Source organism: Oncorhynchus mykiss, chromosome 13 (genome assembly GCF_013265735.2).
Source record: "Oncorhynchus mykiss isolate Arlee chromosome 13, USDA_OmykA_1.1, whole genome shotgun sequence".
Classification (NCBI taxonomy): Eukaryota; Metazoa; Chordata; class Actinopteri; order Salmoniformes; family Salmonidae; genus Oncorhynchus; species Oncorhynchus mykiss.
This window is the reverse complement of record NC_048577.1, coordinates 38,023,001-38,034,894: the sequence shown is the minus strand read 5'-3', so window position 1 is coordinate 38,034,894 and position 11,894 is coordinate 38,023,001. Positions and strand designations below refer to the sequence as shown.

At 44.3% G+C, this 11,894-nt stretch overlaps 1 protein-coding gene across 4 annotated transcripts; it reads right to left on the bottom strand.

Annotated features, from left to right (window-relative positions):
• Nucleotides 1-14: 14 nt before the first annotated feature.
• Nucleotides 15-11,829, bottom strand: LOC110486283 (reticulophagy regulator 3). 4 transcript variants are annotated; one of them, XM_036940989.1, is made up of 10 exons: nucleotides 11,812-11,829; nucleotides 10,209-10,485; nucleotides 7,115-7,221; nucleotides 6,725-6,755; nucleotides 6,491-6,617; nucleotides 6,264-6,348; nucleotides 5,519-5,656; nucleotides 5,271-5,344; nucleotides 4,812-4,944; nucleotides 15-2,345 (listed from the first exon to the last, which is right to left on the bottom strand). In XM_036940989.1, the coding sequence occupies exons 2-10, from the start codon at nucleotides 10,451-10,453 to the stop codon at nucleotides 1,777-1,779; spliced, it is 1,509 nt and encodes a 502-aa protein (XP_036796884.1). In that variant the 5' UTR covers nucleotides 10,454-10,485; nucleotides 11,812-11,829; the 3' UTR covers nucleotides 15-1,776. The 4 variants fall into 4 exon arrangements, with proteins under 4 accessions (XP_036796884.1, XP_036796882.1, XP_021413423.2 ...); XM_036940987.1 differs by lacking the exon at nucleotides 11,812-11,829 and adding an exon at nucleotides 11,527-11,754; XM_021557748.2 differs by lacking the exon at nucleotides 11,812-11,829 and adding an exon at nucleotides 10,949-11,103.
• Between the last annotated feature and the right edge of the window lie 65 nt (nucleotides 11,830-11,894).

Genomic DNA, 11,894 nt, shown 5'->3' with positions numbered 1-11,894 from the left:
TAAGAAAATAAACATTTAATCCAGACTTCATATTTAATAAGATTTGCACATCAAAACCAATGTCAGAGAGAAAAAAAACAAATGTACTGAACACATTTATAGAACATAATACTAAGAATGAAGAATTGCCTGGCAGTCTTCATGAAGCGACACTGCAACAACCCCAATTTAAACTAAAGTGGTCCAAAATAAGTAATGTACATTCACTCTTTTTAATTAAAATCCCAAACCTTTTCAGATCAGACCGATTCTGTTTTCTGGGCCATCTCCATGAACAGGGGGATCCAGAAGTTCTATTGTATGAAATCTCCCACAGTCATGATTTTCTATACAACACAAATCGCATTATTGGGCAATATATAAACCAGCATAGTCTCTTTCTGATTGTTTGATCCAGCTACGTCAGCAAAACCCATCTGAGTCATTTGAGTTTCAATGACCAAGAAGAATCACTCCTATTTATTAGATGGTGTCCATGAAAAGACAAAAGCAGCAGGATCTTGTTTGCCCATCGCATGTTAATCATGCTGACCTGCACACACACACACACAAAAAGAAAGACTAGGCTAACATTTACTGCACCCTAGTTTAAAAGACAAGAATTGTACATATTTTCCTTTACATATTCACACTTTCAAAAAAGGCTAATCAGGTTGAGTTTTGTATACCAGCATTTTGTTCACCCATCAATGTAAACACATTTTCCTGATGATTTTCTTAAGACGTTTAACAAAATGTGGTTCATGCATGAGTTTAGAGGTTAAACTAAAGGCTTATATTCTGTACTTCTTACATATGAATGTCTATTCTATAGATTATCCTCGGAGAAGGATCGGCAAAAATGAGTGAAGATGGTGACAGGGATTGGGAATGCCCGGGAGAAGGGATTCAAGGAACAGGTTAACTTGATAAAAGTGACTTATTGTGATGATAAAGACAAAAAGATCTAACTAGCCCATGACTGCTCATTCAAGACACATGGGGAACACAGGAGGCAACCCTAAGTTCACGGATCTACCCAGAAGTACAGCAAACAAAACAGGACTAATGGTGTGGGAAGAAACATTCGGTAAAACACATTTAACTAAAATGCCAATCCCCTGTCTTTAAAACAATGATTTCAGACTCAAAACAAATCCATGTCTTAATCAAGAATGATCCCAAAAAAATATCACCATTAATATTGACTTGACTAGAGAATCTTAAAATGAAAGCAGTCGTTTTTACTAAAAGAGAGTACCAGTCAGATATTGCTAAAACTATTCAAAAACAAGGTCATTGCTGTAGTAAAATTTCACTAATCAATAGGAATGTCAAAGTTGGTCCCATATTAAATAGCCCTGTGTGTCTAGCATTTTAGGAAGTTTGTATACTAACCTAGTGGTCCACTTTAAAAAAACAACAACATATTACTCACTAGGGCATACTGGATGACAGTACAGAGAAGTGGTTCCGTAATGCTGTTTCAAAAACAGATGGAGGTTTTATACTTTGAGTTTCCTATTGCTCAGCCTGCAAAAGAAGACTTTCTGAACGATGGTGGCTTACACATACAAGCTACAGACTAAAGGAAGAAAATGAAAAGTGAGAGAGAAAAATAAAGAAATCAGAAGTACTTCACAGTGATATCAACTGAGGCCAATCAGGAGCCTGGCTGCTGGATCCTACGATTAAAATGACTCACACATACACGCAGTCAAAACAAGCCATAAACATTCCAACCACTCAATCACACACAAAGACTTAGTTTGATTGTTATGCACCGGTAGAGGAGCCTCACTGGGGTTTCCCCAGTAGGTTGGAGAGGAAGCTGGACCCCTGTCTCCCACCCTGCCCTCCTCCCCGTCCTCCTGCACCCCCAAAGGAATCCATCTGGTTCAGCTCCGACTGGTCCAGCATCTCAAAGTCCTCTCCGTCCAAGTCCGTGTCCATCTCCGAGCTAGACTGCTTGCGGTAGCCCCTATGGGCCCCTGCTCTGGTGGGCCCCACCCTTTCTCTGCGGGCGGCAGGGGGACGAGGCTGCATGGCACCAGCCAGTGCCGCCTGAATCATGTTGCTAGCGATGATTCCAGCCAGGTCACCTCCGAGGAAGTCAGAAGCGGGGGGGAGGCCGCCAAAGGAGAGCTCCTCGTCCAGGTCGTCCTGGTCAGAGTCCAGGTGGGATTCCACATCCAGCAGCTCGGCCGTGGTTCGGGGGCCAGTCCGACCAGGCCGAAGACCCAGGCTGGGCAGCCCGATGCATGAGTCGTCGTCTTCGTCCATCAGGGTGGCGTCTGGGTTGATTGAGGGGAAGTCATTGAGGTCTCGTGCAAACGACTCCTCATTGTCGCTGTGTCTATCAAAATCTGAGGATGAACGGAGAGGAAGGGGCTCAAGATGTTGGAATGTCATTTGTCATTTAAAACACAGACAATCACCTGAGTAGGCAGTCATGCCACAGTACAGAAAACACAGTGCAGTGCCTTATGACATCATCCTATCATACAGGCTCTAATGTTAGCTGCAATTCAGATACGCATCGGTCCCTGATTCAAATGTTTAACATACGACTGCTTCGCGTGCTGTGCCCAGCTTCGTGCGCTGAAAGGACAGCAGTCTGTTCGTGATCTTGCACATCTGCGCAGCACATTCAGCATTCAAAAGCTAAAATGTCTTGTGCTTCATTAGTTGAGTGACAACCTATGTAATTTGTTATGTTATTATTATCTATGCACTGTGGAAAATTGTGTTTTATGTGCACTGTCAAATTGTTTTACCGGAATAAAGCTCACTAAACTTCCAAATGGTCAAAACCATTTAATTTGGAGATGGGGGGGTGAAATCCAAAAGCTGTGTTCATTGGCTATGTCATAGCCAATTTGTAAACGATAAATATGGACACATTCCTGAACCAAACATTTAATCTGTAAAAATGACAAGTTAATTAGTGGGTGACAGTGATTTCAGAAGCTAAGTGGGAGATAAAACTATATTTGCCAGTAGATGGTCGACTTGACACATGCTGATGACTGCTAGCTTGCTAGCTAAGTTTTTTAAAGTATGATGTCGACATGATCAGTCCAATCAAAGCTACTGTAGATATAACATAATTTTATCTGTGGCCAATGACCTTGAGCCTTCTTGGATGGGCATTTCTAAAGTAACTCTGTGGCAGCACCCAAGGGTCTTGAATGTTCGAGCTCTACTCGTAGATTTTGCAGTGACATAGTGTCCCTATGAGTGATGGAACACTGAGCCAATCACATTACCAACCCCTACACTCCGTATTTTCCGCTGGCTGCCCCACCACCACAGAAAGCACTGAGCTAGCCTGAAACACCTGCATTTTGGAGCTGCCTTACTCAAGAAGCCAAAAAAATACCATGTTTGTATGCGGCTTTATTAACTCAACAATTGTTTGCAAACTGATATGTGACACCTATTAATGCCAAAATAACATGCAAAACAGGGACACAAAAAAAACTGGTGGGGCTCATGATTTGGAAAGACACACGCCTATCTATACAAGGTCTCACAGTTGACAGTGCATATCAGAGCAAAAACCAAGCCACGTGGTCAAAGGAACTGTCCGTAGAGCTCCGAGACAGGATTGTATTGAGGCATAGATCTGGGGACCAAACTATTTCTGCAGCATTGAAGGTCCCCAAGAACAGTGGCCTCTATCGTTCTTAAATGGCAGAAGTTTGGAACCATCAAGACTCTTCTTAGAGCTGGCCGCCCTGTCAAACTGAGCAATCGAGGGAGAAGGGCCTTGGTCAGGGAGGTGACCAATCAGGCCTTTATGGAAGCCACCCCTTAGTAAAAGACACATGACAGCCCGCTTGGAGTTTGCCATCCCTACGGTGAAGCATGGTGGTGGCAGCATCATGCTGTGGGGATGTTCTTCAGCGGCAGGGACTGGGAGACTAGTCAGATTGAGGGAAAGATGAACGGAGCAAAGTACAGAGAGAACCTTGATAAAAACCTGCACCAGAGCGCTCAGAACCTCAGACTGGGGGCGAATGTTCACCTTCGAACAGGACAACGACTCTAAGCAACAAGACAACGCAGGAGTGGCTTCGCGACAAGTCTCTGAATGTCATTGAGTGCTCCAGCCAGAGCCCGGACTTGAACCCGATCAAAAAATATCTCTAGAGTAACCTGAAAATAGCTGTACAGCGACGCTCCACATCCAACCTGACAGTGCTTGAGAGGATCTGCAGAGAATGGGAGAAACTCCCCACATACAGGTGTGCTAATGTTGTAGCATCATACCCAGGAAGACTTGAGGCTGTAATCACTGCCAAAGATACTTCAACAAAGTACTGAGTAAAGGGTCTGAATACTTATGTAACTGTGATAAGTTTATTTTTCATAAATTTGTATAAAAAAAGAAGCTAAACCCTGTTTTTGCTTTGTCATTATGAGGTATTGTGTATAGATTGTGGGGGGAAAACGATTTAATACATTTTAGAATAAGGCAGTAACATAACAAAATCAAGGGGTCTGAATACTTTCCGAATGCACTGTACACACACACCAGCTCAGACAGATCCAGCCCAGAGAGGCCCAGCTCATGATCTCCATCAGCAGCTGATATTAAATTAAAATGGAAAATGTATGTGTTTGCATCAATCTAATCAAAAACGAAGTGTCAAACTAAAAACGTATCATTCCTGTATGGTAGACCATGTATCTAGATACGTATCCAATCGTCTTGAAATGGAACGATGCACATCCCTACTACCTACATTGGATCTGGCTCTAATTCTTGTGACTCCAGAGCATGTGTGCCTGGAGGTGCAGGCTCAGCGGGTGGGTGCGTACTGTACCTTCTGAGCCCTCTGTGAGAGGAGTCTGGCCACGGGACAGGTTAAAGGTCCCATTGTCTGTGTACGAGACCTCAGCGTCAGAGTGCTCAGAGTCCGTCAGCGCAAGTTCTTTGGCCACTATAGCGTCGTCAAACTGAAAGAAAGGAAAGACATTGAACCGTGTTAGTCATTCATAATATACTATGTTTCCTCTTGAATGTAGTCCATATGTCACAGATGATGTGACCTTATATGACATGAGAGGGCCTGCTATTTTTTTGTTTTATCTCTAAAGGGGTCAGGTTATTGTAAATCTGAGACCAGCTGCAGGCTTACGCTACATATGCCACTCCTGGCCATCTTACTGAGCAATAACCAACACAGGAAACAAGTAGGCCCATTTCTATAACCATAACAGTCAGATAGATGACAACCGGACTATGCTTTTGGACTGCACGTGAAATACATCAGGTGAATTACCGTCGGGCAGAATGCAGCAAGCTCCTCCTCACTGTCATCACCAGATGCTGCACCCCGAATTGGCTGGCGGAGGACTGCAGAGCAAAACACACAAACGCAGACCACAGGTTACAATGACTGAGCTACTCCCTTGATCCAGTCAAGGTAGAAGGAGATACACTTTTTTAGGTTTGTCCATGCAAACTGTAGCAATGCCAATGCAACTATCAGACACAAACGAACAGGTAACACACACACGCTGTACTCACACTGGTTGTCGATGGGCTTTGACATCATATACCCGCGAACGCTGAAGTCCAGCCACTGCAGGGCTGGCTCCAGCTTCACGCACACACGCTGCCACACTCGGTGGTACGCTGCCAGGGGGCACAGCAGAACAACCAGCACTGGGACAAAAGAGAATGGCTTAATGTTAGTGGAAACATCACTGGGCATAAACAAACAATAAAAAGCCATGGCCGCATTCATCTGTGCTATTAGGCTCTGGCTCACCCAATCCCCAGCCTCCGAGCTGCTCTCCTCAACTCAGATACACCCATGGGCTTGAGCCCAACTAATCTCGCCATTCAACAGAGAACGAAACAAAGGGTGGGAGCTCTAGCAGCCACGAGATTGTTAAGTATGTCAGAGGGCCCTGGCAAGGCCTCCCTGATCTTGGCTCTCCAGTAGATCGGTCGCTCTACATTGGTTAGAGGTGTGGGGATTAGCATCTCAGCCTGACCTCCCTCCCTGCCTGCCTGCCTTCCCGCCTCCCCTTGAGTCCCTCCATTCCTGCTTCCCCCTCTTCCTGATTCCCTTCCTGCCTGCCTCAGCCCAGTCAGGCAGTAATCACCTCACAGATAGAACCCTGGTGCCGGGGACACAGATCTGGTTTCACCAGCCATGCATTTTTAACAAGGGCAGCCAGCTTTCCACCATTAGGGAGCTCTGAATGGGGATGGTGTTTGGGAAACAGAAGGGTGGGGTAGGCGGGTCGTCTCTCACTGTACTCACCCGCAGCGTAAGAGAGCACCAGTCCAGGAATGTACCGTCCAACCATGACCAGACAGGACAAGAGGGCACAGGTCAGGAGGCAGAACTAGAGACAACAAACAGGGTTCAACTGGTCAAGTTACTGATTAGTTGTATGTTCACAGTAGGCTGAGAGTAGACAAGATATTGTATTAGGGTTTATATAGGAGACCCTTCATACTAGTACAAGGGGAGTGCCAAGGCCTCACCTTGCCAGGGTTCTGGCGTTTGAACTGCACCCGGCTGGATGTGAAGGCCAGCACAGAGACCCAGACCTCAGCAATGTAGTGACACAGCTCTGGAACACTGAGCAACCCTGGCTGCACCAGGCCCCAGCTGCAAGATAGGAGTACAACAACAGTGACATCATCTCTCTGTGACCACTGCCCAACCCGAGTGTGACGATAGGATACAAATGATATGTTTTTAAGACGTAGGCCTACCTTTCATTTTCAGACTCATCAGGTTTTTTAACTGTGGGAAGAGACAGAAAATGCACTTAACACCCGCATTTAGCAACAATCCACATCCCTACATGCACTACACTTGGACACTCTACACCACATGAGTTTAAATGAGGACAGGCATGACAAAGGATATCATTCATTATACAGGGTCTAATGAATAGTACAGACCAGGACCAGTAGGGTATTCACACCAAGGGTAGTATGACACTGGGGAATAAGGGACTGGATCTAAGAACCAAGTCAGGTGTAATTAACACAGTTGGGCAGAGGTACTCAGAAGGGACAGACCAAGACACAGTGGGGCATGTGGCGTTGGGTGCAGAATAAAGCAGACTACCCAGAAATAATGTACTATATCCTCCTCACCTCTGATCTCAGGCCAGATCTTGTTTCTCCAGCTATCAACGCAGATGAATACAAGCAGGCCAGAGGACAGCAGGAAGAGCAGGCGCAGCGAGGTCAGGGCAAAGAACCTGGAACAGAAGGTCAGATTCACAACAGCTGACGTTTCCTTTTGTTTGAGATGTCACAAACATACACTGTGGACTCCCGTGCAAGTGGCAGTTATGTAGACTCAGATGTTTGTGTGTGGTGCCTTGGTTACTGACTGAATGTAACGGAAAAGACCGTCACCACAAATGTTGTGGTGATAGTTTGTGTGTACATGTGACTTTGAACTCAACTTTGAATACAGGCGTTTCCTGTGTTTGTCACCTCCTGAGTAAAATGTTGTCAGACAGCAGGCAATCTAGACATTAGTTCAAATGAAGACAACAAAGGTTGAGAACTGCATTCACTTCGAGCTCACCAACAGGCAAACATACTCTTTCCCATTGCAAGGCCAGCATTGTAAATAAGATTTTGTCATATCTACATGCAGACCACCATAGTCCCTGTGCCCAAGAACGCCAAGGTAACCTAGGTAACCTGTCTAAATGTCTATCGCTCCATAGCGCTCACAATCTGTAGCCATGAAATTATTTTAAAAGGCTGGTCATGGCTCACAAAACCATCATCTCAGACACCCTTGACCCACTCCAATTCGCATATCACCCAAACAAATCCACAGACTACACAATCTATATTGCACTCCACACTGCCCTTTCCCACTTGGACAAAAGGAACACCTATGTGAACATGCTACTCATTGACTATAGTTCCGTGTTCAACGCCAGTGCCCAACGTCAATGCCAGTGAACTCCAAGCGCATCATTAAGTCTGGACCCTGGGACAGAACACCTCCCTCCTGACGGGACGCCCCCAGGTGGTAGGCAACAACACATCCGCCACTCTGCACCTCAACACGGGGGCCCCTCAGGGGTGCGTGCTTAGTCACCCCCTGTTCACCCATTACTGTGTGGCCACACACAACTCCAACACCATCATTACATTTGCTGACGACACGACGGTGGTAGGCCTGATCACCGACGACGATGAGACCGCCTATAGGGAGCAGGTCAGAGAACTGGCAGTGTGGCGTCAGGACAACAACCTCTCAACGTCAGCAAGTCAAAAGGAGCTGATCGTGGACAACAAGAAACGGAGGACCGAGTACACCCCCATTCACATCGAAGGGGCTGTAGTGTACCGGGTCGAGAGCTTCAAGTTCTTTAGCGTCCACATCACAAAGGATCTATCATGGTCCAAACAGACCAACACAGTCGCGAAGAGGGCACAACAAAGCTCTTACCCCTCGGGAAGCTGAAAAGATTTGGCATGGGCCCTCAGATCCTCAAAATGTTCTACAGTTGCACCATTGAAAGCATCTTGACTGGCTGCATCACCGGTTGGTATGGCAATTGCTTGGCATCCGACCGCAAGGTGCTACAGAGTGTAGTGCATACGGCCCAGTACATCACTGGGGCCGAGCTCCCTACCATCCAGGACCTCTATACCAGGCGGTGTCAGAGGAAGGCCTTAAAAATTGTCAAAGACTCCAGCCACCCAAGTGATAGACTGCTATCGCATGGCAAGCGGTACGGATGCACCAAGTCTGGAACCAACAGGACCCTGAACAGCTTCCAGTCCCAAGCCATAAGACTGCTAAATGGTTAACCAAACAGCTATCCGGACTATCTGCACGGACCCTTTTTGCACTAACTTTTTGACTCAACACATACGCTGCTGCTACTGTTTACTATCTGACACTTTATTCCTAATTACATTTACATATCTACCTCAATTACCTTGTACCCCTGCACTGGTACACCTTGTGCCAAGTTATCGTTACTCATTGCGTATCTATTATTAATTTTACGTGTTGTACTTTTCAATTATTTATCTATTTTTTTGTCTCTGCATTGTTGGGAAGGGCCCATAAGTAAGCATTTCACTGTTAGTCCACACATGTTGTTTACAAAGCATGTAACAAATAAAATTGTATTTGTCCTTAATTGAGCTGCCTGGTATTGGTTTCAAAAGCAGTGTTGGAATTCAGGATTATGTAATCTATCTATGCAAACAACTGGCCTAAAAATGGATAGCTAGATGGCAGCTATTACATGTGGCTCCATTACCACTTGGTTTAACACATCTAAAAGACAGTTAGTGGCCACCATAACAGCTGAGTGAAATGTTGCTGATAACCTACATCATTAAATATGAGAGAACTATTGGCTGATAATGCATGGCATACAGCTTCTTATTAGTAGTACTGAGATAGAGAACACATTCAGAAGTTAACGAAATCCTGGCCCCCATTTCTTAGGGACCTCTGTTTAAAGTCAAAAGTACACACATACCCATTAGTAATCATGTCTATTGATTGTGTGCAAACTAAAACACACACAACAGAATTTTCCAATTCCTATACCACACACCAGTACTGGTACTGTTAGCATGGGCTTACTTCCTGTATGCTTCTCCCCCAAAATACATGTGACTTGTGTCGTTTCATGCATTACGATGTATCACTCTGGGCAATAATATAGACTATTAGTTCACCACACTAAGCAGGCTGACTTCTTGACATCGATTGATTGGGGACATGGTGGCTGTTTGCAATGGCACATGTAGGATATTGACTCTGTAATACAAAGTGCATCGACTCTGTAGGGGGACATTGCCTTATAGGACATTTACTATTGTCACATCACTAATACCTTTCACAGATTCTGTTTTACACTCCTTGTAGACATTTAACATTTAGGCTTAACTAGAGTAGTTGCAGATTCAACATACTAGGCCTATTTCTATTGAAAGATAATGTCAACCCCCAGAGTAGATGCTGTTTCTAATGCTGCCTACAGAAGCACAGTGGTGCTTTGGTGGTCTATTAATAGCAGCTCTGGTGAGCCATCTGTCTTATCTTAAATTGATGGGAGACGTTTTCGTTGTGCAAAAGCTTCTGATGGTACAGTAGATATGATTACTGTACTTGGATATGATTTATGTAAGTCATGAATTATACAAATATGCTTGTCATCACTGCTATACCATTTATAATTTCTCAAAAACTTACCAGAACACAACGTTGACCACTGTGTACAGTAGCACACTCTGAAACGGCCTTTCCCACACCAGAACGGACTGTAGGTAGGTCAACACCGGCTCGTAAGGTCCGAGTCTTTCCTGAAGCGAGGCTTTAACAACGCGGACCTGGCCATCTCTTTCGCTGGAGCATGGTCGACTTCTCAGGCCAAGAGTCGACCCTGGTTTTCCTGAACACTCTCCCATGGCATTTTCCAGTCCTTCCGTGTGCGCCATCTCTCGCGTCAAATGTTGATTAATAAATAACCCTGTAAAATAACACCTCGGTATAAATATGGGGCCAACTAAAGAAAGTGTCGTGTCCCAGATCGTGTCTCCCACGTCAGAACAACCGAAACCGCTTTTAGTCGACTAGAAGACGATAGCAGACTTGTTACCTGGTCACTCTCAAACAAAGTTAAGTAAACTGTCAAAAGTCCCTGCCCGAACGAGGTTGTCAGTTAACAAAAATACGCTAACATACCTGTATCTAGTCAAATTTACCACGCAGTGTCATTTCACCTAGCTAAGTATTTTTGTTAGCTAACTAGCCAAAAAGCTAGCTGTATTTGGCATGCTAGCTATATGTGCTAACTGAATACTAATAATAGTGCACTGTAGCTAACGTTAGCTAGCAAAGAAACTGCACGATGCTATCAATATCTTTACCAACTATGACAAGAACATATATCAATTATTTGTAAAATAGCACACAAAAAAACGGACACCTACTTCGACATTATTGCAGAAATGTATCAAGTGGTATTGTCAATATGGCGTTGCCCTAAGCCTAGCTAATTGAAACGCTTTTCTTTTTGGCAAAACAAAATCGTAGTCAACTGGCTCACCAATCAGAAGCAACAGCACTACTTAGTCGTTTATTGTGGATTTAGCTGTGGACAGACAGGTTGCGGACCAAAGTATGTGAAAGACATTTCAATAACCTATATTGAGGAAATCTATACTCAGTCAATTGTGTAAAATATCCTGTATTTACACTTTACTATCACCATCAGACATCACACTATACAGCAGTTGCAGTGAAACCATGTTCTATAATTACAGCTAGATCTTCATGTATGAATGAGTTATAACTGAAGTTGCTTTTTAAATACATTGGAAAATAGCTAAAATAATGTCGATACAATTTAGAAGATGTATAGACAACCCAAATGGAGCGGTTTGTATTCTGCAACAAATCAGATGCCACGTAAATAAAGAAACTGGATTAGTAACGTTATAAGGATAATGTCAGTGCAGTTTTATTTTTTGTAAGGGAAGCAAACAGAACGAAGATGGGAGGGACTTACCTGAATTTGTCCAATAAACTCTCATTTCGTTAGGCAACTGTTTGGACTAATGATTACACCCTTGATCCCCTGTTTAAAATGCATAATTCCCCCAAATGTGGGGTACTGCTAATTGTAAATACGTATTCTTTAATGAGGTTTAGCGGAGGTGGGCATCCAATAAATGCATTACCGCATCCTACTAGAATGGAGTATAAAAATAAACAAACAAATACCGTTACCATCCAACCAAACACTCAAAAACATCCACCACCTACTTCACTATTTAAATATATCTAGTCCTACCTCAGGCCAACAGCCTGAAAGGACTGGACACCACTCAACAAACCACTCTTCTGACGTCAAGTCTGGCACACCCAAATACCTCT